At 55.6% G+C, this 26,331-nt stretch overlaps 1 protein-coding gene across 1 annotated transcript in view; it reads left to right on the top strand.

Annotated features, from left to right (window-relative positions):
- Window positions 1–26,331, top strand: part of LOC103661090 (Fc fragment of IgG binding protein) — a 40,589-nt gene that overhangs the window by 5,853 nt on the left and 8,405 nt on the right. Inside the window, exons 4-17 of the mRNA XM_040634415.1 lie at window positions 2,061–2,631; window positions 4,698–5,302; window positions 7,419–7,986; window positions 12,234–12,826; window positions 14,530–15,121; window positions 15,270–15,684; window positions 16,865–17,058; window positions 18,561–18,898; window positions 19,885–20,458; window positions 20,851–21,467; window positions 21,900–22,443; window positions 23,284–23,855; window positions 24,123–24,696; window positions 25,703–25,902. Of these exons, the coding sequence (XP_040490349.1) occupies window positions 2,061–2,631; window positions 4,698–5,302; window positions 7,419–7,986; window positions 12,234–12,826; window positions 14,530–15,121; window positions 15,270–15,684; window positions 16,865–17,058; window positions 18,561–18,898; window positions 19,885–20,458; window positions 20,851–21,467; window positions 21,900–22,443; window positions 23,284–23,855; window positions 24,123–24,696; window positions 25,703–25,902 (6,957 nt within the window). The remainder of the gene's footprint in view (window positions 1–2,060; window positions 2,632–4,697; window positions 5,303–7,418; window positions 7,987–12,233; window positions 12,827–14,529; window positions 15,122–15,269; window positions 15,685–16,864; window positions 17,059–18,560; window positions 18,899–19,884; window positions 20,459–20,850; window positions 21,468–21,899; window positions 22,444–23,283; window positions 23,856–24,122; window positions 24,697–25,702; window positions 25,903–26,331) is intronic.

Genomic DNA, 26,331 nt, shown 5'->3' with positions numbered 1-26,331 from the left:
TTCATCTGCTTTCTCTCCCTTCCCCACCCCTCCCCTGCTCTCCCGTTTTATTGATTTCTTGAGGTTTCACTTAGGGTTTGTTTATGCCAATACAAGCAAGGTAACCCTACATTCTTACCTTTCCCCTAAGAGTACTGTACTGTCTGCTGTGTTCTGCATTTTGCTTTTTACACTGTATGGTAGATTTTGTTTCCATATCAACATAAAGGGAGCCTCTGCTTTCTTTTTTGTCGTTGTTGTTCTTTACGCTGCACAATTCTGCATTGGATGGATGCCCGTCCTTCAGTTAACTCAGCCCCCCGCGGATGGGTGCTTTGTTCACAGTGGCAAATGGCACGGCACCGAGCATTCTGCACCCCCTCGCTGTGCAGGTGTGCAGGTGGATCTGTGAGGTTAATAAGCAAGGGGAGTAAAGTAGGTGTTCTCGAGATCTAGAGGGATTGAACACAAACTCAGAGGAACTTCAAGTCCCCGAAATTATGTGCGGAATTTTCCATCTGCTGTGCGGCTTTCAGAGAGAGAGAGAGCCCTGTAACTTTTGTCAGATCCTTACAAACTCGACAGAGGTTTAGAGCTCCTGATAGCATCATGATAGGATGACCCCAGGACCATTGCGGGGAGAAAAAGGGGTTCATGAAATGGGGACTTCAGCATGGTCTCATTACCTAAAAAGAAAAATACATATAAATTAAAAGGTAGAAAAAGCCCTGGCAGGATTTATAAATGTACCCGTGTGTGTGTGTGTGTGTGTGTGTGTGTGTGTGTTTGTCCACAGCAATACGGGTGATTTCTCTTTCCTCATTTTTGCTCCTGAACATTTTATAAGTTTTCTGCAATGAACGAATATCACTTGTGTCATTTAAAAATGGAGATGTCTAGCCTCCTTGCGCTGAGAGCTGTGGGCATCTCGGTCCCTGCCTCCCACGGCACTGCCCAACATGGACCTGGACAAGCAGGAGGGCTCTCGGGGGGCATTGCTGACTCACTGACCAAATGAAGATCTATCCTACCTTTGGGTCTTGTTCATATGTTCCCCTCTGCCTGTTATTCCTTTTCTCATACCCCATCCTCTTGACTAAGACAAGCATGTGTGAAGAAAGAATTCAGAAGAAATGCTCAGAAAGAGGAAACTGGGCCCAAGGAACAGAGAGACACGCCCCTCACCTCCCGGCCAGACTCTCTCCACTCAGGATATTTGTGAAGGAATACCCTTCCCCTTGTTTTTCGTGGCTTTCCCTCAGTGATCCTTTACAGCACAGCTCAGCTCAGCTGTCCCTGCCTCCAGGAAGCCTCCCCTGACCTGCTACATCAGATCTGACTCTTCTTCTAGACTCCCAGACCCTCCTGTGCTTCCACAATCCCAGTTCTGATCACTCTGATATAGTGACCAGTCTGTCTCCCTCATTGGACTGAGAGCCCCAGGAGAGCAGGGTCTGGGTTGTCTCTGTCATCACTCCCAGGATCGCCCAGCTAGGGCCAGGCACAGAGGGAGTGCCCGGTGAATGTTTGTCTAACACAGCAGCGCCTTCATTCACTCATCGAGCACTTGTGGTTCCGTCAGGCACTGTTCTAGGTGCTGGAGGTGAAGCCATGAGCAAAGCAGACAAAAATCCCTGTCTTTGTGGGGCTGACAGTCTATGGAGTTAGGCAGATGGTAAACATGAGAAATTTGCAAATGATATGTTAGAAGCTTAGAAGCTATAGGGGAAAAAAAATAGAGCAGGGAAAGGCATAGGGAGTAGGGAAGGGTTGCCACATAAAACAGAGTGGTCAGGAATGGCCTCACTGCCATGGTGACAGCTGAGCAAAGCTTTTGTAAGAGGTCAGAGGTCAGGGAGTGAGCCATGGGTGCGTCTAGGGGAAGAACATTTCAGGCCACAGGGATGCGATGGCAAAGATCCCAAGGCTTCGTCGGTAGCAGCAACAGGAAGAAAGAATCCCAGGGCAGCTGGGGCAGGGGGAAGTGAGTGGGGAGGGTTTGAGGGGTGAGGGCCAGACCATACAGGATCTGACCACACAGGATCTGACCACCCACTCCTCCCCACCCCCACCCCTTGCAGATTGACAGCCAGCGCTCGCGCCTGCCCGCCTCCCTGGCCGAGGGCCGCCTGCGCGTGTACCAGAGCGGAACACGGGCCATAGTGGAGCTGGACTTCGGGCTGGTCGTCACCTACGACTGGGACTGCCAGCTGGCCCTGAGCCTCCCGGAGCGCTTCCAAAGCCAGGTGTGCGGGCTGTGCGGCAACTACAACAACAACCCTGATGATGACTTCCTCACCTACGACTCAGAGCTGGCGACTGACCCCGTGGAGTTTGCCAATAGCTGGAAGCTGGACGATGGGGACTACCTGTGCGACGACGGCTGCCAGAATGACTGCCCTTCCTGCACCCCAGGCCAGGCCCAGCACTACGAGGGCAACCGTCTCTGCGGAATGCTGACCCAGCCTGACGGCCCCTTTGCAGTCTGCCACAGCGCCCTGCCCCCCCGGCCCTTCTTGGAGGAGTGCGTGTACGACCTGTGCGTGGTCAACGGGGACCGGCCCAGCCTGTGCCGCAGCCTCAGCGCCTATGCCCAGGCCTGCCTGGAGCTTGGCATCTCCGTCGGGAACTGGAGGTCGCTGGCCCACTGTCGTGAGTGATGCCCTTGGCGCGGGGCTGGGAGCACGCGTGGTGGGAGGCAGGGGACTCCTTGCATCTGCTCAATATCTGAGCACTTGTTGAGGTTCAGCCTGCAGCCGGACCGTGCCAGGGACACAGGGATGGCCAAGATGGCCAGACTGTGCCCACAGCGAGCCTAAGGTTGGGGCAGACGTGTTCCTAGACGGTGACCACTAAGGTGGTCCCTCCTGGGCTCTGCCAGGCACAGGCAGAGTGGTCCGGGCCAGGAGGGGGGAAGTCCAGGGGACTAGGAAAGCTTCTCGACTCAGCCTGGGGGGTTGAGGAGGATTTCCTAGAGAAAGGGATGCCCAAACTGAAACCTGTAGGAGGAACTGAAATGAGACAGAAAAAGGGGGAGCAGGATGTGGGTTCCAGGCTGAGAGAGGAGGATGCATGTGCAAAAGTTGGCATGAGAGGCAGTCCTCCGAGTCCCAAAGCAGAGATGTGAACATCCCTTCGTTCACAGCCCTTCCATGACTCCCCAGTGCCCTCTGGGTAAAGTCTAAGCTCCTTAGTCAGGTGTCCACCCACTTACCCATTCACGCCTTCATTCATGCATTCCACAAGCCCCTATCTGACCCCATCTCTCTGCTGGTGTTTGGCACTGTGGGGGCCAGCACACACCTGCCCCGCCCTTGAGAGGCTCCCAGAGAAATTTTCAGGAGACAGAAAGTCTAGTGCACAGGGAAGAGGAGGTGTCCAGGCCCAGGCCTAGGGCTTAAGATGGGGACTCCAGAGGGGGAGTAAGTCTGGGGGAGACACTGAGGCCACGGGGAGCCTGTCTCAGGCACTCCCCTGTCCTCAGTGCCCAGTAAACACCCACCCTCCCGAGTTCCCCCAATGCCTGGTGTGAAGGAGGAGCTGGTGAATCCATTCATCCACTCGTTCATTTCTGAATGAATGAGCATCTCCTGTGAGCCAGACCCTGTCCTTGGTCCTGGCGATTCAGTGGGGGGATTGAGACTGACCAGACCCCCACCCTCACAGAATTTATAGCCTAGCAGGGGAGACAGACAGTAGTAAGCAGCAAACCATGGAATATCTTTAAAGAGCAAAAGAAACAAAATTCATGTGATAAGAGCAAACGGGAGGCTCATGAAGAGGGTGCTCAGGCACGGCCTTTCTGGGAAGGGGACACTGGAGGCAAAAGCAGGATAAGACAATGAAGTCAGCTAAGTAGTAATGATGCTATGGGCTGTCTCTGCATAGATGAACTCATTGACTCTTCAGAACCCTGTGAGGTCAGTACTATTATCATCTCATGTTACTGATGGGGAAACTGAGGCACAGGGCGATTGGAGTCATTTGCTCACAACCACACAGCTAAAAATGGGAGACTGGGGTTGGAAAGCTATCTGGACTCCAGTAGCTTTCTCTTAACCACATACTGCACTGCCTTCGGAGGAACGGCCAGTACAGACCCTGAGAACAGCCAGTGCAAAGCCCTGAGGTGGGAGTGTGAGGACCCATGAGGAAGCATCTGTGCCTGGGACAGAGTGAACCAAAGGGAGAGTGAGAGGAGATGAGGAGAGAGGCGATGGGTGCAGATGATGGGGAGCTTCATGGGCCACCAGGAGGACCCCCACTTTTCCCTGAGATGGCACCACACGAGGGCTCTGAGCAGGAGAGGGACATCGCGTGTTCACAAGGCCCCTCTGGCTGCATGTGAGGAACAGCCTGTGAGGGCAGAATGGGGTTATGGGGGAGACCAGGCAGGAGGCTGCTTGGGGGGGACCGGACCAGGGTGGGGACGATGGCGACAGAAGGGGACAGATTCTGGATAGATTTTGACGATGGAGCTCACAGGACTTACTGACAGATTGGTTGTCCGTGAAAATGAAGGCGGAAAGGAGTCAACTGTGTCTCTGAGGTTTGGGGCCCCAGCACCCAGAGGGATGGAAGTGTCTCGGGGAGCTCCAGGGAAGGAGCAGGGTGTGGGGAAGGAAGTCCTCTTGAGCCTTCCGACAGAGCACCCACCAGGCCCGGCACTATCCTGACCCACGTCCCGGCTCTCTCTCTCCGTCTCCTCCCCCCCGCAGCCCTGTCCTGCCCTGCCAACAGCCGCTATGAGCAGTGCGGCCCCGCCTGCCCCGCCACCTGCAACTCCCAGGCGGCACCCGCCAACTGCTCCGGGCGCCCGTGCGCGGAGGGCTGCGTGTGCCTCCCGGGCTTCGTGGCCAGCGGCGGCGCCTGCGTGGAGGCCTCGTCGTGCGGCTGCATCTACGAGGGCCGCCCGCTCGCGCCGGGCCAGCAGGTGTGGGCAGACGAGCAGTGCCGGCGGCTCTGCACTTGCAACGGCGCCACCCAGCAGGTGAGCTGCAAGGACACGCAGGGCTGCCCGACCGGCGAGCGCTGCCGCGTCCAGAACGGCCTCCTGGGTTGCTACCCCGACCACTTTGGGAGCTGCCAGGCGTCCGGGGACCCGCACTACGTGAGCTTCGACGGCCGGCGCTTCGACTTCATGGGCACCTGCACGTACCTGCTGGTCGGCTCCTGCGGCCAGGCCGCGGCGCTGCAGGCCTTCCGGGTGCTGGTGGAAAACGAGCACCGGGGTAGCCAGACCGTGAGCTACACGCGCGCCGTGCACGTGGAGGCCCGTGGCGTGAAAGTGACCGTGCGCCGGGAGTCCCCTGGGCAAGTGCTGGTGAGAGACCCGGGGGCCGGGGGAGGGCGGGTAGAAGGGCAGGAAATCCCCTTTAAGGAGAAGGGGCTCTGAACCCCGGATGGGCCGGGTCTGTTAGAAGACCCTGTGGCCAGTGCTTAAGGCAGGCGGCGCGGCGTCTCCTTAGCTGTGTGACTGTCTTTCCAGGCTGTAGTTTGTCCTCCGGGTCCACTACCCAGCAGAAATCAAGAACCACTGATTTTTCTCTTTTAAAAAAAGATAAAAATCGAGAGGCGGGGTTGTAAGAGTCACAGCTCTAGTAAATAATTACTACTGAGCGGTTTGGGACAGTGGCCCATGTCCTGGGAAGGAGGATGGATTGGAAATGGAAAAAACGAAGGAAATTCCCATGTGCCAGGCACCACCACTAAACCCTTTACAGGCCTTAGGTCAGAATCCTCAGGATGACCTTGGAGGAAAGGAAATTTTGCCCATAAAGCCGAGTGTCTGGCATAGAGAAACTTCTAGATAAACAGAGGGCATAATGATTCATATTTATGTTCCCACCTCTCTGAGATGACACTTAAACTGAGTCTGGAACAATCATAGCCAATACATACTAAGTTACTTCTACGTGTTAAATGCTTGACTCAATCTCTACAACAACTGTGTGAAATAGCTTATCTTGTTAGATGAGAAACTGAGACACAGAAAGGTTAAGTTATCTATTCAAGGTCATACAACTAGTGAGTGACAGAACCACGATTTGAAGCCAGGTTGTTTGGCTCCAGAGTCCATACGCTCTTAACCACTACATCCTGTTGCCGCTCCTGGAACAGGCAGACAGAAGTGGATGGAACAGTATTCCAGGCAGAAGGAACAGTGAGTGCAAAGGGCCTGAGGCAGGAACAAATAAGAGGGTCAGAGGAACAGCCTGGAGGCCCAGGGGGCTGGAATGGAGGAAGGGGATGATGTGGGGGATGACTATGATGGAGGTCTTGATTTCAACAAAAACCCGAAGGACAAAGAAGAGGCCACCAGGTGAAGAGCAGGGGTTCCTAGGCGCAGGGAGCAGCAGTTGCAAAGGCTGGGCTGAACCGAGCTTGAAGAGTACAGGAGGACAGCACGGAGCCAGTACGGCTGTACTTGAGAGTGAGGCTGGGGGGATGAGATAGAGAGGTTGGTAAGAGACGAGGTCAGAAAAGTGGGAACAAGCAAGGCCTGGTGGGGAGGGGTTCTATTTTAAACTGAGACATAAAGGATGATGGGGAGGCAACCAGGCAAAGAATAGGGACATGGAAGAGGGTAGGAATGTCACAAGCAGAAGGCACAGCAAAGGCCCTGAGGCTGGGTTGAGCTCGCTGAGTCCAGGAGAAGATGAGAATACCTGGCTGGAGTTGCAGGGGTGGGGATGGGCAGTACTGGAGAACAAAATTGGAGAACAGTGAGGCTTAGATCATCTAGGGCTTTTTAGGCCATTGTGAGGGGTTTGAATCAAAGCTAACACCCAACATCTGAAGTAGCATTGGCCAACTAAAGTGTGCTGGGTGGTATCCTAGGAGGAGGGCACAGCAAGTGCAAAGACATGAGGTGGGAGAGCACCTGGTGTGTTCGGGGAGACAGCAGGGAGGCTGAGTGAGTGATGAGGCAGGTGATGCAGGCACAGAGGTGGACAGAGCCAAAGTGAAATGAAACCTCATAGGGAAGAGGCTTGGCTTTGTACCAAGTCCTGAAGGATGAAGGAGAAGTGGCCAGGAGGCAGTGTTGGGTGATGTTCTTGGCAAAGTAAAAAAGCCTTAGAGTTGGACTAAACTGAGAGAAGTAGAGGAATAACAAGAAAGCCAGTGTGGCTGGAGCAGACTGAGTGAGGCAGGGGGAGTGGGAGGTGGTAAGTTCAGGGAGGTAATGGGGAGACACATCCTGTAGGCTCTGAAGGCCATGGGTTAGGGATTTGGATTTAAGCTGATAGCTGAAGGTTGCAGACAGCTAGATGGTATGCCAGACAGAGGGAAGAGCACGTGCAAAGGTCCTGAGGTGGAACCAAGTGTTGTGTGCTCAAGAGAACAGCAAGGAGTTCAGAATAGTTGGAGCCGAGTGAAGGGCGGGACACACAGCCATGAATACCCTGACCCCTTGGCCCTCCTTCATCTCTGTCCAGGTGGATGGCATCCTTCATCACCTGCCCCTCCAGGCAGCAGATGGGCAGGTGCAGGTGTTCCGCCAGGGCCAAGATGCCGTTGTGCGCACAGACTTTGGTCTGACTGTCACCTACAACTGGAATGACCGTGTGATTGCCAAGGTGCCCAGCAGCTATGCTGGGGCCCTATGTGGGCTCTGCGGGAACTTCAATGGGAACCCCAATGATGACCTGGCTCTGCGGGGTGGAGGCCAAGCGGCCAATGCCCTGGCCTTTGGGAACAGCTGGCAAGAGGAGACAAGGCCAGGCTGCGGAGCAACTGAGCCAGGGGACTGTCCCAACCTGGACTCCCTGGTGGCCCAGCAGCTGCAGAGCAAGAAGGAGTGCGGGATCCTTGCGGACCCAGAGGGGCCCTTCCGCGAATGCCACAGCACGCTGGACCCCCAGGGTGCTCTGCGCGACTGTGTCTATGACCGCTGCCTGCTGCCAGGCCAGTCTGGGCCATTATGTGAGGCATTGGCCACCTACACTGCTGCGTGCCAGGCTGCCGGGGCCACTGTGCACCCCTGGAGGACTGAGAAGTTTTGCCGTGAGTACAACTGGGGGGCTCGGCCTTATGAATATTCATTAACATATAAATAGCATTAATTAGTGTAATTCTTAGAAAGGTATTCTGAGGTAGGGACCACGGTTATACCCATTTAACAGATAAGGAAACAGAGGCTTAGGAAGATTCAGTTACATGCCTGGGAAGTCACAGATGCAGTAAATATTTGTAAGATGACTGAAAATATCTGGTGGCCCCGGGGTCTAATTCCTGTATGGCAGCTGTCATTCAGAGATGAGTAGCAGTGCTGCCTTTAGAAGAAGCCTGGTCCTTCTCCAGTGTTTTTGGTCACCATCTGGCCCTCTTCACTCCTTTACAGCATCTGCGTGGATGGTGCACATCACTGTCCATTGAAATACACATGATAAATACATGCATGTCACATCATTTCTTTTTCTCCTTCAACTACTATTCATTAATTAATTCATTCAACAAATATTTATTGAACACCTACTATATTCCAGGCACTGAGGATATAATGGGGGAGAAAACAGGAGAAAAAAAAAAATTCTTGCTCTCCTGAACTGACCTTCTAATGATTTTTTAGTTCCAGCAGAATTTAACCTAACGTAATATACTGATATACATAAAAGTCTCTTTTTTGATCACTGCATTAGTTAGTCCTTGCTGTGTAACAAACATCTCCAGCGAAAAGGGGATAAAAACAACACGTAGTTATTATTTGTCATGATTCTGCAGGCTGCTGGGCTGACCTAGTCTGAGCCAGCTGGTTTATCTCTGCAGTCTTGCTGGCGGTTCTGTGGGGGCTGGATGGTCTACAATGGCCTGACTTTACACATCTGGTGGTTGTCAGGCTGGTTGGCTTGGGGGACCTTAGCCAGGACTGCTTGTCCCTGCTGACTCAGTCTCATCTTCCAGCCAGTTGGTGCAGGCTTCTTCGCACAGTGGTCTCAAGGTTCCAAAGAACAGCAGGCGTGGACGAGCCCCAGTAGGCAAGCACACTTCAGCCTCTCCTTGGTGTCCCATTTGCTATCGTCCCATTAGCCAAAGCCAGGACCATGGCCAAGCCCAGAAGAAGGGGTGGCCGTCATCAGTTTGTCCCAATCCCCATCATACTTCTCTGCCACAAACATAGACACCTGTGAACATTTCATTATTTTCAGAAATTCCCGAGACCATCAGACTCAAAGTTCTTAAAAAAAAAAAAAAAAGATGGAGTGAGTTATCATTGCAAGTATCATTAGTACACGACTGATAAAAATATTCAACATCAATGGGGCGCCTGGGTGGCACAGCGGTTAAGCGTCTGCCTTTGGCTCAGGGCGTGATCCCAGCGTTATGGGATCGAGCCCCACGTCAGGCTCCTCTGCTATGAGCCTGCTTCTTCCTCTTCCACTCCCCCTCCTTGTGTTCCCTCTCTCGCTGGCTGTCTCTGTCTCTGTCAAATAAATAAAATCTTTAAAAAAAAAAAAATATTCAACATCAAGAGTAGAATGTACTGGAAAGACATCTCTTAGAGAGATGGATGCAGCTTCCCCCCCTCCTCCAAGGGTTCACATCTGCTGTTGAGCGAGACCAGGTTCAACATCAATTCTGTTTTTGATTTTTGTATATAGGATACTAATAAGTGGGTGGAAGGGGTTCTGGCCCAGCAATGTCACTCCACTCTGAACTCCTTTTGAGTTGTAGGGAGGTCAGGCACACAGGGAGATGCTGTAAAACTTACTTTTCCTATCCTCTGGGCAGCCAGCTCTGTCAGACCCTTGTTCCATCTTGTTCCAACGTTGGTCCCGATCCCTTACCCAGGAAGGATTCATCATGCATTGTCCCCACACTTCACAGCAGTATTTGGAAGTGTCCCTTTGTGTCCCCAGAGGTTTCCATGCCCCTGGGCAACACACCGTGTTGATTCAGGATGGGTGGGGAGTGCACAGTTGTCTCCTGTTAAGTGGAGGAAGCAGGGTCACCAAAGGGACAGTGGGAAGGGAGATGCAGCTCGGTCTCAGGCCGGTCGTCTTAGGAGGGGTTCCTGTCCCTATGGGCAGCGCTCGTGTGGCACACTTCCCACGGCGCAGTTCCCGTGCTAAGGGTTTCTCAGGGTTCTTCTCATTTCCTCCTCACCACCACCCTGTGAGGTGGGATCGTTCCTATTCCTAGTTTACAAAGCGAGCAGTTGGAACCACAGAGATATTAAATCATCTGCCTGAGGTCACACAGCCAGGCAGCATGACCTGCGTCCAGGCAGTTTGGCTCCTGAACTCGTACCATTAATTGCTTCCTTCTGTGGCCTTTGTGGACGCTGAGAATCTCGTATTTCCTTAAGACGACTCTTGTGCTTGTACCCGTTGGGGCAGTTCTAGAAGACTGGGTTGTGAGGACGCAGACATCAGGCAGAGGGGGGCCAGGGTGGGGCCTTACCTCATGCACCCAGCCCCAGCTTTGACGACGGTGAGTGTTGTGCCATTCTCAGTTCCTCCAACACCCCCTTTGTTTGTTTGTTTTTATTTTGCTGAAATATTGTATTTTATTTTTTAAAGATTTTATTTATTTGAGAGAGAGCAAGAGAGAGAGAGCACGAGTGGTGGGGGTGGGGGAGGCAGAGGGAGGCTGCAAGAGAGAGAGAGCACGAGTGGTGGGGGTGGGGGAGGCAGAGGGAGGCTGGGACGCTGGGATCATGACCTGAGCCGAAGGCAAACGTTTAACCAACTGAGCCACCTAGGTGCCCCAGTTTTGCTGAAATATTTTAAAGCAAATTCTAGACGTATGAATTTTCCCATAAATACTTAAGTAAACATCCCCAGCAGATAAAACTTTTAAGAAACATGACCACAATGCTGTTCTTTTTTTTTTTTTTTTAAAGATTTTTATTTATTTATGTGACAGAGAGACAGCCAGCGAGAGAGGGAACACAGTCAGGGGGAGTGGGAGAGGAAGAAGCAGGCTCCTAGCCGAGGAGCCCGATGTGGGACTCGATCCCGGAACGCCGGGATCACGCCCTAAGCCGAAGGCAGACGCTTAACGACTGCACTACCCAGGCGCCCCCACAATGCTGTTCTTACCAGTAACAAAAATAACACTGACATCGTCTAAACTCAACCTAGGTTCAAATTTCCCCAATTGTCTAAAAAAATGTGAGGTTTTTTGTTATTTTTTTTTAATTTGTTTGAATCTGAATCCAGAGCAGATCCACACACAGCACTGGGTTGATTTTCTTAAATCATCTTCATCCTGTAATAGCCTCTTCCTTCCCCCCCCCCACATTATTATGAAAATTTTCAAATGTGTAGAAAAATTGAAATAATTTTACGGTGAATACCCATACACTTACCGTCTAGATTCTGCAGTCTACATTTTACTGTGCTTGCTTTATCTCATATCCGCCCCTCTATCTATTTTGTTCGGGCGATTTCTTTATTGGGAAAAAATGAAGTCATTTGTCCTGCAGAATTTCCTACTTTCTGGATTTGGCTAGTTGCTTCTTCAAAGTGTTATTTAACTTGTCTTCTGTCCCCAGATTCTCTTGTAAGCTGGCTGTAGGATCTAGAACAGCTCTGTCCAATAGAAATTGGGTGACGATGGCAATGTTGTGCCCCTGAGCTGTCCTTCATGCTCACCACCAATCACATATGGAGCCCTTACAATGGGGCGAGTGTGACCCAGGAACTAAATCCTCTATTTTATTGAACTTTAATTAATTTAGATTTAAAAGGCCACACGTGGCTATCATCTCAGCACAGATAGAGGCTTTACTGAGCTCAGTCTTAGTTTCTTTGTTTCGTTTTGTTTCGAGGGAACCACCTGTCTTATCATCTGGAGTGACTGGAGTTTGGAGAGGAACAGGAATTATTTTTTTCCTCTTCACAACGTGGGCCAAAGATTTCAATTTACTACAGAATTACTCCTACTCCTACTATACCACTATAGAATGAAGACATTAAAACCACTGTGTTCGCAAATGCATTGCATGGATCACGCACACACACACACACACACACACACACATGCTATATATTCACTTACATGTTTAAGATATGTCATTAAAGACATTACAGATAACCACAAACTACAGTTAAGTTGGAATACAATCCTAATTATCAGGCCCAGATTAATTGTGATATAACCTGCCCCCCAGGCCCCACTGAACAGAGGGGCTCCTTGCAGCCGGACGGCTTACATGTGAGTGTGTGAGCGAGGGTGTGCCTGCACGTGTGTCACCCGGGGGCAGAGGATTCTTGACGCTCACATGCTCACCACTGCTCTCCCTGCAGCTCTGAGCTGCCCTACCCACAGCCACTACGAGGCATGTTCCTACGGCTGCCCGCTGTCCTGCGGGGACCTCCCAGTGCCCGGGGGCTGTGGCTTCGACTGCTATGAGGGCTGTGTGTGCGACGAGGGCTTCGCGCTCAGTGGTGAGTCCTGCGTGCCCCTGCCCTCTTGTGGCTGCGTATACCAGGGCGTCTACCACCCGCCAGGCCAGACCTTCTACCCCGGACCTGGGTGTGATTCCCTTTGCCAATGCCAGGAGGGCGGCCTGGTGTCCTGTGAGCCCTCCGCCTGTGGCCCACAGGAGGCCTGCCAGCCGTCTGGTGGCATCCTGGGCTGCGTGGTTGTGGGCTCTGCCACCTGCCAAGCCTCAGGAGACCCCCATTACACCACCTTCGACGGCCGGCGCTTCGACTTCATGGGTACCTGTGTGTACGTGCTGTCTCGGACCCACCAGACCCGGCCCGGGCTGCAGCAGTTTACCGTCCTGCAGGAGAACGTGGCCTGGGGCAATGGGAAAGTCAGTGTGACCAGGGTGATCACCGTCCAGGTGGCCAACTTCACCCTGCGGCTGGAGCAGAACAAGTGGAAGGTCACGGTGAGAAGCAGCGGTGGAACACGAAGGGGAGGGATAGAGGGTGCTCTGCGGGTTGGACATGGGCAACACTCAGCTGAGGGGCAGGGAGCTCAGAGCTCCAAGTGGATGTGGGAGGCACGGGGTCCCCAAAGGAGGGGAGGTGCCAGTCAGAGCACTGGGTGGGGAGCCAAGGAGTCAGGAGGCCTTGGGGACCTGGGACCTGCTCCCGTGTGGCTGTTTCCCCCTCTGTCTGTTCCTCAGTCTCTCCTCTCCCTGTCCCTTCCTATCCCCTCTGAACATCTCTCCCCACCCCCTCCTCCCTTTCCCTGCACCTTCCCTGCACCTGGTCCCTGGTCTCCTGGTCCGCAACATGATGCAGTCAGAGGCTGGGCAAGTTCAGGGGATGGGAAAGGTTCAACGACAGAGGATGATCTGGGGGTGACCCCATCACCCCTCACCAACATAACAACAACAGAAACAGCACCTATGGCTTTTACACTGCTGACCCCTGATCTTTTTGGCCACTGAACACTTCATATCCATAGTGTCATTTCATCCTTCCTTCTGGAAGTACCAAGATTTGCTTTATTCTTTAGAGGGGGAGGTCCCATCACTGGCCCAAAGTGCCCCAGCAAAATTGTGCCTTTGGACGACATGCCGGGAGGCAGTGCACTGGACCCTGGACACTCCACGGTGCTTTTCTGAGAAGGATTTGGTCTCCTGTGGAAAGTGGAGGAATCTCCCCAGGGATCTCACTAAAATGCAGGCCCATGACCATTGTACTTGTGCAGGATTAATGATGAGGTTCCTGATAAAGAGCTGACTTTTTCAGGGGCCCACTATGCACTGGCCATGCATTAGCTGCTTGCATTAGCTCCCTGAGGGAGCACATGCTCCTGGGAGAGCGTCTCACATAGAGTTGGCTCTGAAGACAGGGGTGGTTTAAATAATCCTGACAGTAACCACGTGGACCCTACTCAGGAGATGAGGAAACAAACAGAGAGGTGCCTCACAGGCAGAGTCCCAGGAAGAGGAGGGGGCAGAGCTGTGTTGGAACCCACGCAGCTTCCAGCTTCTAGTAGGTCCAGGTGTTCTCCCTGGCTTAGGGCCACGACACTCCGATCCCAGTCTTTTTTTTTTTTTTTTTTTTTTTTTTTTTTTTTTTTTTTTTAGATTTTATTTATTTATTTTAGAGAGAGAGCGCACAGGAGCCGGAGGGGCAGAGGGAGAGGGAGAGAATCTCAAGCAAACTCCAGGCTGAGCACAGAGCCTGACGCAGTGTTCGATCTCACGACCGGAGCTGAAACCAAGAGTCGGTCACTCAACCGACTGTGCCATGCCCCCCCCAACCACCCATCTTTGTCTTCACATGGCCTCTTTTCTTTTTTCTGTCTCCTTTTCTGGCTCTCATCATTGTAAAAGGAAACTCATCATTGGGCATAGGGCCCACCCGTCCAGGATGATCTTGAGATCATGACCTGAAGTAGGTCTGCAAAGACTCTTATTCTAAATAAGGTCATATTCAGGGATTCGAGTCGACATATCCTTTGGGGACCACCATTCGACCCACTACACGACCCAATCATTACGCTCATTTTACAAATACGGAAACTAAGGTCCAGAGAAGTGAGGTCACGTGGATCTCCAACGTCAGGCAGGGGCTCGAACTAGGGTCTTCCCTCTCAGAGGGCCCCCTCTGACACATGGAACCTCCCGCCTCCCAGGTGAACGGTGTGGACATGAGGCTGCCCGTGGTGCTGGCCCAGGGCCAGGTCCGCGCCACTCAGCACGGCTCAGACGTCGTGATCGACACTGACTTTGGCCTGCGTGTGGCCTATGACCTCGTGTACAACGTGCGGGTCACCGTCCCAGGCAACTACTACCAGCAGCTGCGTGGTCTGTGCGGGAACTACAACGGCGACTCCAAGGATGACTTCCAGAAGCCCGACGGCTCCCAGGCGGGCAACTCCAACGAGTTCGGTAACTCCTGGGAGGAGGCCGTGCCAGGCTCCCCCTGCCTGCCACCACCCACCTGCAAGCCCGGCGAGAACTGCGACTCAGACCTCGAGTGCTCCCCTGAGCTGGAGGAGAAGTACAAGCAGGAGAAGTTCTGTGGGCTCCTCACCAGCCCCACCGGGCCTCTGGCCGCCTGCCACAAGCTGGTTGATCCCCAGGGTCCCTTAAAGGATTGTGTCTTTGATCTGTGCCTGGGTGGTGGGAACGAGAGCATCCTGTGCAGCGATATCCACGCCTACGTGAGTGCTTGTCAGGCGGCCGGCGGCAATGTTGATCCCTGGAGGACCGAATCATTCTGTCGTGAGTAAGGGGCAGAGAAGGGCGGGCTAGGGGGACTGAAGGGCAGAGGGAGAGGAGACTGAGGCGCAGAAGGGGAAGGCCCTGGGGCCGTGCAGCCCCTCCGCAGAGCCCCTGGGAGGGGTCTGTGACCAGAACTCCCTCTTTGCAGCGATGGAGTGCCCCCCCAACAGCCACTACGAGGTCTGCGCAGACACCTGCTCCTTGGGCTGCTCAGCGCTCAGCGCCCCCCCGCACTGCCCAGAGAGCTGTGCTGAGGGCTGCCAGTGTGACCCCGGCTTCCTCAGTAACGGCCAGGGCTGCGTGCCCATCCAGCAATGTGGCTGCTTCCACAACGGTGTCTACTATGAGGTAGGAACCCGGTCATGGCGGGCAGAGCCTGGGGCCTCGTGCGGGACCCCGTTCCACTGCCCATCACCCCACAGCCTGTCCACTTGGCCTCCTGAATGTCTCTCCCACCCAGCCCTTCCCCTCCCCCCTGCCCCACTGTGGTCCCATTTATCATCTCCCACTTGTTGCCTCCCTGCCCTCACTCTTGCTCCCTTGGGCCACCTTCCTCCATGGCCGTGGGCCCTGCAACTTTAAACCCTCCCCTGGCTCCCCAGGTCTGCACTGTCTCTGTGCCACAGCAGATTAACTCCCTCTGCTTCCCTCTCCCACCCTCACCTACACACTCCTCTTTCTTTGATTTGACTGTTTGTCTAAAGTCTGTCTCCCGCCAAGGACCACGAGCTCTGTAAGGGCAGGTGCCCTCTCTGCTCTTCTCCTCATACAAATGAAAGTGGCAACAAAAGCAAAAGAGTAGATAGATGGTGCTTGCCACGTGCCAGTTACGGCTTTCAATGCCATGTGCACAGTCCAGGTGCGTTGCACATCCATATGAACTTTTTATTACGAAAATTTTCAAATATGCAAAAGTCGAGCGAACAGTGTAATAAATCTCCATGGACCCATCACGCAGCTTTAGTGATAACCACATTTTCCCCATCTTGTTTCCTCTCCAACCTGGATTATTTTTTTAAAAAACCCCTTTTCCTTTTCCTTCCCCCTACACTTCCTATGTATTATTAACTAAGTAATACTACTTAGGTAGGTGCTATTATGATCAGCAGCTTATAGATGAGGGAATTGAGTCATCAAGACGTTAGGTAATTTTTTAAAGATTTTATTTATTCATTTGAGAGAGAGAGAGAGAGAGCGTGCTTGCAAGCACACAAGCAGGGGGAGCAGGAGAGGGAGAAGCAGACTCCGCGCTGAGCAGGGAGCGCAATGCAGGACTCAATCCCAGGACCCTGGGATCATGACCTGAGCCGAAGGCCGACTGAGCCACCCAGGTGCCCTGAGGTTAAGTAATTTGCAGAGTGGTACAGTTTGGAAATAACAGAAACAAGCTTCAGATCCAGGCAGTTTGCTCCAGAGCCTTTACCCTTTTTTTGACATTTAAATTCAGTTAATTAACATACAATGTATTATTGGTTTCAGAGGTAGAGATCAGGGATTCATCAGTTTTATATAATACCTAGTGCTCGATACAGAGCCTTTGCTCTTAATCCCTGCGTCACGCTGCTTCTCCTATACAGCAGATATTGAGTGGGCATTTTGGAAAAAATGAATGAGTGAACGAACGAAAGAATGAATGAATTGGGCCCCAAGGCCCTACGGTGCCTTAGGTTCACAGACAAGGGGCTGCCCTGCTCAGAGATGCCCCTTTCGTGTTCTCCGGACCTTGTGGCCCCGGAACGCCAGAAATGCCATCGTCAGCTCCCGCCCTGATGGCCGTCACCCTCTGTCCCCACAGCCCAACGAGGTGATACTCATCGACAACTGTCAGCAACAGTGTGTGTGCCACGCCGGGGAAGGCGTGGTGTGCCAGGCCCACAGCTGCCAGCCAGGACAGGTGTGCGAGCCCTCGGGAGGCGTCCTGAGCTGCATCACCAAAGGTGCTGGGCTGGGGCTGGGCCCAGGCGGGGCTGGGAATGGAGGGCGGGGACTCCGGAGCAGAGAGTGGTGGAAACGCTGATTTTCACAGTGGGAGGCACAGAGGACTAAGGATTGAGGTCTGAACCTGGGGACCCCTGGGCTGGGGATTTCCAGGGCCAGGGGCAGAGGGCCTCCAGGCTGGGAGGCAGGGACTCTTATGGTAGAATCCAGGCTGCGGGAACCCTCAAGGCTAAGGTTTCCTGGGGCAGGTGTCAGAGACCCTCGGCATAAAGCAAGGATAGGCAAACTTTTCCCCTAAAGGGCCAGATGGTAAATGTTTAAACTTGCAAGGCCTTAGAGTCTCAGTCCTAACTACCCAACCCTGCCATCGTGGCATGAGATCAAGTACTGGGGGGTAAGAAGAACATGAATGAACACAAGAAGAGCCCATGTCAGGAGCAGACCCCGCCCCTAAGGCTAAAGCAGGGCACCCAGGGAAGGGAGAGAGGCCGAGAGGCGGCTGTCATTGGAGGGCACAGCCAGAGCCCAGTGGCTTAGAGGTTGTGCAGGCTGGAGCTTGCAGGCAGGGAGATCCTGCTGGGATGATGGCAAAACTACCGGACTCAGTGGGAAGCTGCAGGCAGAGCCTAAGTGACTCTCCAGGGGACCAGCTGGGGCCATGGACCTGGCTAAGTGCCTCAGAACGCAGGAAGGGCACCCGGAAGCCACACCCCCTGCCTCGACCCTCCAGCGCTCTCTCCCGACAAAGCCCAGCTCTACTGGTGGATTTGGAGCTGAGAGGCGATACACTGAAAACAGGCATGGGGGAGTGAGGAGGAAGTTTTACGGCTGGAGTCCTAGACACAGGGATTCAAAAACGGGTCGCAGATACAATGACCCTAGGGACAGAGTTTTAGACAAAGAGACCCTCAGAGGTGGGGATTTAGAAATGAGGTCCCCAAGGCCAGGGTCTCAGAGGCAGCTACTCCAGGGAGGCAGAGTCTTACACAGAGGGATCCCCAAGCCAGGAGGGGATACAGGGACCCCAGGGTCAGGGTCTCAAATGTTGGGGTCTCTGGGATTAAGCTCTCACCAGAAAGTTCCTCTAGTAACTTGGTGTAGCACAGAAACCTCCTGGACAGAGTCTCAGAGGGGGTGGCCCCCCAGAAGGCTGGGAGCTCAGGCGCATGGGGAAATGGGGGGCCCAGGTCCGAAACACAGAAAACCCCAAGGCCATGGATGCCCTCTCATGGATGCCCTTGGGGCTGGCATCACAGATAACAGGACCCCTTGGGGCTGGGTTCCAATGTAAGGACCCTACCATCTGGGTCTTGGCTGCAAGGTCCTCAGGGCCTGGGTCTTGGACAGCAAACTGCTGGGGGTGGGTCTCAGCTGGGAGGCCCCTGGTATCCGTCCTCACCACAGCAGCCCCCTGCACCAGTACAGTAGACTGGGGCAGATGCCAGGGAGCAGCCGGCCTTAGGCTGGACAGCTCCAGAATGTCCTTTCTCCCTGTCTCCAGACCCCTGCCACGGTGTGACGTGTCGGCCACAGGAGACCTGCCAGGAGAAGGCTGGCCAGGCCGTGTGCGTGCCCAACTACGAGGCCACATGCTGGCTGTGGGGTGACCCACACTACCACTCCTTCGATGGCTGGGACTTCGACTTCCAAGGCACGTGCAACTACGTGCTAGCAGCAGCTGGCCCCGAGGGGGGCAGCTCCCAGGGCCTGACCCCCTTCACTGTCACCACCAAGAATGAGAACCGGGGCAACCCTGCTGTGTCCTATGTGAGGCTCGTCACCGTGTCTGCCCTCGGCTTCAATATCTCCATCCACAAAGGAGAGGTCGGCAAAGTCCGGGTAAGTCGGGCAGCATGGCCCCTTGAGCCCCCTGGTGGGGGCGAGGGGTCCTGCCAGCCTCGGTTAGGAGCTGAAGGCTCTCTCTTGGCTGAGGCCCTAAACAAAACGACGGCGAAGGCAACAATAATTAGAGCAAACATCACCTCTCTGTTGGGAATTAAGCGAGCCCAGCCCTTTGCTAAGGGCTTTGATGTAGGACTTCAGCACTTGCCTTTTTAGAGACCTGGGTTTGAATCCAGACTCTCCTTGTGAGCTGCATGACGTTGGGCGAGTGACTTTTCTTGGTGGGCCTCCATTTCCTTATCTGTGAAACAGGGATCTGGCTGAGAGCCCGTGAATGTTTGTGAGGGACTAAATGAGAGGCCCAGAGCCTCCAACATGGAGTGAAATTCAGGGAGATGGAGAGAGGGATGCGGGCAAGGGAGGGGTGGAGATGGGCCACTCTTCCTGCCCAAGGTAATGGGGGTTGCAGATGAATGGTAGTCCGCAGGGGGAGAGAGACGTATGGAACAGGGTAGGCACTCAATAAATAATGTCAAGTGACTTGAAGAGATGTCCAGACACACAGAGATGCACAGGAGATGAGGGAGGGAGGGAGTCACTGAGTGAGAGAGACACGGAGACCCAGACAGAGAGAGAGAGATACAGAGTGAGAGAGAGAAACCCAGAGAGAGAGAGATCCAGAAAGAGAAAGAAGTCTAGATATAGAGAGAGGGAGAGACAACAGAGAGATAGAGAGAGGAGAGAAGGAAGGGAGATGGAGAGCAAGAGACCCAGAAAAAGCAGCAGAGTGAGGTTTCATTCTCCAGGGCCTGGACTCCAGCCATGTCCGCAGTGCTTATCAAATGACCTATAACCATTCATCGGTCATGATAGAGGCCTTGGCAGCTGCCAGCCATAGCAGGATGAGGGAGGGAGGCAGGGGGCCAGAGCTGGAGCCTCCACACGAGTGAGCTCTGGTTACCTCCTTTCCCCCTCACCCCCAGGTGAACGGTGTGCTGACAGCACTGCCAGTCTCTCTGGCCGGGGGCCGAATTTCGGTGACCCAGGGCCCATCAAAAGCGCTTCTGGTGACTGACTTCGGGCTTCAGGTCAGCTATGACTGGGATTGGCGAGTGGAGGTGACGCTGCCTAGTAGCTATCATGGCGAGGTGTTTGGGCTCTGCGGGAACATGGACCGCAACATCAGCAACGACCGAGTCTTCCCCAATGGCACACTGGCTCCCTCGATACCCGTCTGGGGCGGCAGCTGGCGCGCTCCAGACTGGGACCCGCTGTGCTGGGATGAATGTCAGGGGAACTGTCCAACATGCCCTGAGGATCGCCTGGAGGAGTACAAGGGCCCTGGCTTCTGTGGGCCCCTGGCCCCTGGCGCGGGAGGCCCCTTTGCTGCCTGCCATGCCCATGTGGCCCCCGACAGCTTCTTCAAGGGCTGCGTTCTGGATGTCTGCCTAGGCGGTGGGGCCCATGACATCCTTTGCCAGGCTCTGGCCGCCTATGCTGCCGCCTGCCAGGCTGCCGGGATTGCCATTAAGGACTGGAGGGAGCAGGCTGGCTGTGGTGAGTAATGGGGAGCAGAGCAGGAGCTGGGGGTGGGGGAGGGGTCCTGTCTCTGCCAGACTGGATGGGTCTCATTTGGGACTTTCTGGGTCGTTTTGTTTGTTTCTCAATCTCTCTGTCTCTGTTTTTGTCTCTCGGTCTCTTGGCGCTTATCTCTGTGTCTGCCTTTGTCTCTCTGCCTCTCCATTTCTCATTCTCTCTCTCCTTGTCTCTGTTTGGGTCTTCCTCTGTGTCCCTCTTGCTGTCTATCAGTGTCTCTTGCTGTTTCCCTTGGTCCCTCTGTCTGTCCCTCTGTCTCTGTCTAACTCTGTCTCCTTCCAATCCTCTGACCCCACCCCCTGACACCGCTCCCTCTCTCTCTCTCTCCCTCCCACTCCTCGGTCCACCCACAGAGATCGCCTGCCCCGAGAACAGCCACTACGAGCTCTGTGGCCCAGCCTGCCCAGACAGCTGCCCGTCCCCTACGCCCCCCACAACCCCAAAGCCATGTGACGGCCCCTGTGCCGAGGGCTGCCAGTGCGACTCGGGCTTCGTGTGGAGCGCCGACCGCTGCGTTCCCCTGGATGGTGGCTGCGGCTGCTGGGCCAATGGCACCTACCACGAAGCTGGCAGTGAGTTCTGGGCTGATGCCACCTGCTCCCAGAGGTGCCACTGTGGGCCTGGGGGTGGCTCGCTAGTATGCAAGCCTGCCAAGTGTGGGGTAGGTGAACAATGTGCGCTGCTGCCCTCGGGCCAGCATGGCTGCCAGCCTGTCAGCACAGCGGAGTGTCAGGCCTGGGGTGACCCCCATTACGTCACCCTGGATGGGCACCGATACGACTTCCAAGGCAACTGTGAGTACCTGCTGAGTGCGCCCTGCAATGCGCTGCCCACGGGGGCTGAGAACTTCACCGTCACTGTAGTCAACGAGCACCGGGGCAGCCAGGCGGTCAGCTACACTCGCAGCGTCACCCTGCACATCTACGAACACAGCCTGACCCTCAGTGCCCAGTGGCCCCAGCAGCTGCAGGTGAGGGGCCTGGATGGGAGCACATGCCAGCCCTGGGGTTGTCTGGGACAGTTAGGAGTTTGCCATTCCCCTGATTACCTTTCACAGGTTAGCGGGGCATGATGCAGGGGTTCGGAGTATAGGCCTTGGAGCAGGAGGGCTCGGAGCAATGGCTTCCCCATTTCTTAGATAGTTTGGCCTTAGTTTATTCCTGTATAAAATGGGTCTAAGGAAAGTACCTGCTTCAGAGTGTAGTGTGGGGAAGCAGCGGCATCTGTCTATAGGTGCTCGTTACTACTACTACTACTATCATTATTATTATTACGAAGGGTAGATCACAGTCTCAGAGTTCCACCCGACCCCTCCCCCCCCCGACCCCTGTGGGTAGTGGAGTCAAAATTCGAACCTGTACCCGCACCGTTCATTCCCCCCACCCCCACCCCGTGCCCGCAGGTGGACGGCAAGCTCGTAGCGCTGCCCTACCAGCTGGACTCGCGCCTGCGCGCGTACGTGAGCGGCGCGGACGTGGTGGTGACCACGGCCGCTGGGCTCTCTCTGGCTTTCGACGGGAACAGCTTCGTGCGCCTGCGCGTGCCGGCGCCGTACGCAGGCGCCCTCTGTGGCCTGTGCGGGAACTACAACCAGGACCCCGACGACGACCTGAAGGCTGTGGACGGCAACCCGTCCGGATGGCAGGTGGGCGGCGAGGCGGGCTGCGGGGAGTGCGTGCCTGGGCCGTGCCCGCCGCAGTGCACAACCGAGCAGCAGGGGGCCTTCGCCGGCCCGGATGCCTGTGGCGTGATCTCCGCCGCCGATGGCCCGCTGGCGCCCTGCCACAGCCTCGTGCCACCAGAGCAGTACTTCCAGGCCTGCTTGTTGGACGCCTGCCAGGCCCAGGGCCATCCGGGAGGCCTCTGCCCTGCCGTGGCGGCCTACGTGGCAGTCTGCCAGGCCGCGGGGGCCCAGCTCGGCGAGTGGAGGCGGCCGGACTTCTGTCGTGAGTACTGATGCATGCCTGGTCCACATAGTAGGGGGTCTCCCTGCCTCCCCCTTCTCGCGGCTCTAAGACAAGAGCCTTCTCCTCCACCATGGGGTTAGGCACCACCTTGCCTACCCTGAGCCAGGTAGGTCCAGTCCAAAAACGACCTTGGCATTCACACACTGAAATGCACCAGGTCACACACTGCAATGGGAGAGACTCAGATACACCTGGACAGAAACCCTGGGTCCAGTACCCTCTCAGAGATTCATGTGTTGATATCCTAGTCAGACGGACTGGGGTGGCTGAGCCTGCGAAAGCTACACAGCAAGATACACCTGGTCGGGTAGATTCTCTCCGGTACCCCTGGAGAGAGACCTAGAGAGCTGGTCCCATGCACCTACCCTGTTTCGGACACTGAAATACACAAGGGCAGAGAGAATTGGTCTGATAACCTCAGACAGGGACTGTCCTGGTTAGAGGCACTTGGGCAGAGACTCCCAGGTAGAATCATGACCCTGACATCGCTCCAGGTAGATACATACAGGTTCATGGTGGGATCATCCAGGACAGTTCCCTCAGACACATCGCCTTGGTCACATGTATCCTGTCAGCTTCATCCAATCAGATACACATGGTCAGAGTCACGCTGACACTAACCTTGTCAGAGAGACTCCATCAGAGGCTCCGGGTCAGACATCCACAAGCCACCTATACTCAGGTGGATTCGGACCAGAGATACAAGATACATTTGGCCCCACACCCCAGTCAGATTCACCTGGGCAGGTTCTCCCACTCCGCACCTCCCCTGTCCCCTCCCTCACACCTGCCTGGCTCATTCCCTCTTGGTCCCCACAGCCCTCCAGTGCCCTGCCAACAGCCACTACAAGCTCTGCGGTGACTCCTGCCCTGTCAGCTGCCCAAGCCTCTCTGCGCCCGAGGGCTGCGTGCAGAGCTGCCGTGAGGGCTGCGTCTGTGATGCCGGCTTCGTGCTCAGCGGCGACACCTGTGTGCCCGTGGGCCAGTGCGGATGCCTCCACGAGGGCCTCTACTACCCGCTGGGCGAGTCCTTCTACCCCGGCCCTGAGTGTGAGCGGCGCTGTGAGTGTGGGTCGGGCGGCCAAGTCACTTGCCAGGAGGGCTCAGCCTGCAGGCCCTACGAGGAGTGCCGAGTAGAGGACGGTGTCCAGGCCTGCCACCCTACAGGCTGTGGCCGCTGCGTGGCCAACAGGGGCCTCCACTACATTACCCTTGATGGGCGTGTCTATGACCTGCATGGCTCCTGCTCCTACGTTTTGGCCAAAGTCTGCAACCCACAGCCTGAGGACGAGGACTTTAGTATTGTGCTTGAGAAGGATGCGGCCGGTGATCTCCAACAGCTGGTGGTTACTGTGGCTGGCCAGGTTGTGACATTGGCTCGGGGGCCAAAGGTAAGTGGACGTGGCCTTACCCTGGGGGTCTGAGCAGAATAGGGCCCACCCTGAGGGTTTTGAGGGAGCTGTAACCCACCCCAAGGCGAGTGAGGGGGACAGAGATCTGAGGGTCTGAAGGGGACACAGTTCCACCCTCGTGCAGTCCAAGGGAAATGGTCCAACCCCAAAGGGTCTGCAAAAGATATAGCTCCACCCCAGGAGTCTGCGGGGACTACCTCACCCATGGTTCTGTGAGTCCCTGACCCCACTAACCTTTCCACTCAGGTCACCATTGATGGTGAGGCTGTGGCCCTGCCTGTGGCTGTGGGTCGCGTGCGGGTGACTGCCGAGGGCCGGAACACGATTCTGCAGACAACCAAAGCACTGCGGCTTCTCTTTGATGGCGATGCCCATGTCCTCATATCCATCCCCAGCCCCTTCCGTGGCCGGGTCTGTGGCCTCTGTGGGAACTTCAACGGCAACTGGACCGACGACTTTGTCCTGCCCAGTGGCGCCGAGGCCCCCAGCGTGGATGCCTTTGGAGCCGCGTGGCGGGCACCCAGCTCCTCCCAGGGCTGTGGCGAGGGCTGTGGGGCCAGCGGCTGTCCCGTGTGTTCGGCCGAGGAGACGGCACCGTATGAGAGCAACCAGGCCTGTGGTCAGATCCAGGACCCGCAGGGCCCTTTCGCAGACTGCCACGCAGTGCTGAACCCCTCTGAGTACTTCCGCCAATGCGTGTACGACCTGTGTTTCCACAAAGGCAGCACGACCTTCCTCTGCAGCAGCCTGGCAGCCTACACGGCGGCCTGCCAGGCGGTCGGTGGGACCGTGAAGTCCTGGAGGACAGATAGCTTCTGCCGTGAGTGTCCAGGGGGGCCCCTCAGAAGACTCCAGACCGGGCTCAGGGACACCCCCCTGACCTGCTCCTGTCCTGTCTGCATCTCAGGAGCAGTCCCTCCCTCTGGAAGTCTCCCCAGCCTCTCCCACAGCACACCCTGCTGGCCTCCCTCCTGCCCCCTGACTGGCCCTTCTCAGACTCCTTTCAGGGGTCTACTGTCCGGAACCCGCAGACGCAGTTCTTCCTCAGGGCTCATCCTGAACCCTTTCTGTGGGGACCCGGGAGGGCTGGTCAGGCAGGTCCGGAGCTCACATGATAAAGCCTGTCTGTGGCTCACCTGGCCCCCCAAGATGGGACCATATCCCCTCAGATCCCTAGCCCAGGACTGTATCTCTCAGGTACCCACAGTTAGGGCTATGTTTCCTTCAAACTCTCAAAGTAGGGCCATGTCTCGTTCATTCTCCCAGGGACAGCACCTATGTCCAGAGCCATTATCCACCCCTATGGCCCTCGATTTGTCCTCTGTGCTGACAGTGGACACTGTCTGTCTTCAGCCCCGACCTTTCTCCTGACTGCCAGTCTCGGGGGTCCAGCAGCTTCCTGGACACTTTCCCCTGGGTGTCCTCAGGGTCCCTTACACCTGCTGTGTTCCCATATGACATCAGCATTTTACTCCAAACCTGATCCTCCCATTCCCTGACCCCAGTCCCCATCTCCAGGCAGCCACGCCATCCGCCAGTTGCTCAGCCAGAGCCAAGGACCTCACCCTGGAGGCTTCTCCTGGGTCCTTGCAACTCCCTGTATTTGCCCCCATTCTGGCCCTGGACCCCTCTGCCTCTGCTTCCCGGTGCAGCCCTGATCCAGCTGGGCCCACTGACATGAGCTCCATAGGGCAGGGCCGGAGGCTGTTTTCGTAGCTGGCATCCCTGTCACTGCCAACCCAGATCCTGGCGTGCGGGGAGGCCCTGGTCAGTGTCAGTGTCGAGGGCCGCAGGCCTGACCCGCCGCACCGCCTCCTCCCTCGCAGCGCTCCAGTGCCCCGCCCACAGCCACTACTCCACCTGCACGCGCTCCTGCCAGGGCTCCTGTGCCGCTCTCTCCGGCCTCACGGGCTGCACCAGCCGCTGCTTCGAGGGCTGCGAGTGTGATGACCGCTTCTTGCTCTCCCACGGCACCTGCGTCCCCGTACAGAACTGCGGCTGCGCCCATAACGGCCATTACTTGCCGGTGAGTGCGGGCTGGCGGCGGGCAGGGAGGGTGCAGGAGCTCGAGGGAGACTCGGGGCTTCTGTACCAACCCCCTCGAGAATGGGGACAGAGGAGCCACCTCCATTTCCCAGTTCGGTGACTCAGTGCTGGTCAAGTCCCGGTAGGAGTGTCCTGAAGCTGCTGAGTCGAACGACCTCAAACTTGGTAGCTTCACACCAGAGAAATCTATTGTCCCAGAATTCTGAAGGCCAGCATCAGAAAGCAGGTGTCGGCAGGACGGCACTCCCTCCAGAGGCTCCAGGGGAGAATCCATTCCTTGCCCCCCGCCCCACGTTTTTGGTGACTGCAGGCATTCCTGGACTTGTGGCCACCTCCGATTTCTGCTTCCCTGTCACATTTCCCTTCCTGTGTGTGTGTGTGTGTGTGTGTGTGTGTGTGTGTGTGTGTG

The sequence above is a fragment of the Ursus maritimus genome, unplaced genomic scaffold (assembly GCF_017311325.1).
Source record: "Ursus maritimus isolate PB19 unplaced genomic scaffold, ASM1731132v1 scaffold_19, whole genome shotgun sequence".
In the NCBI taxonomy this organism is placed as follows: domain Eukaryota; kingdom Metazoa; phylum Chordata; class Mammalia; order Carnivora; family Ursidae; genus Ursus; species Ursus maritimus.
This window is presented reverse-complemented; position numbering and strand designations above follow the sequence as displayed.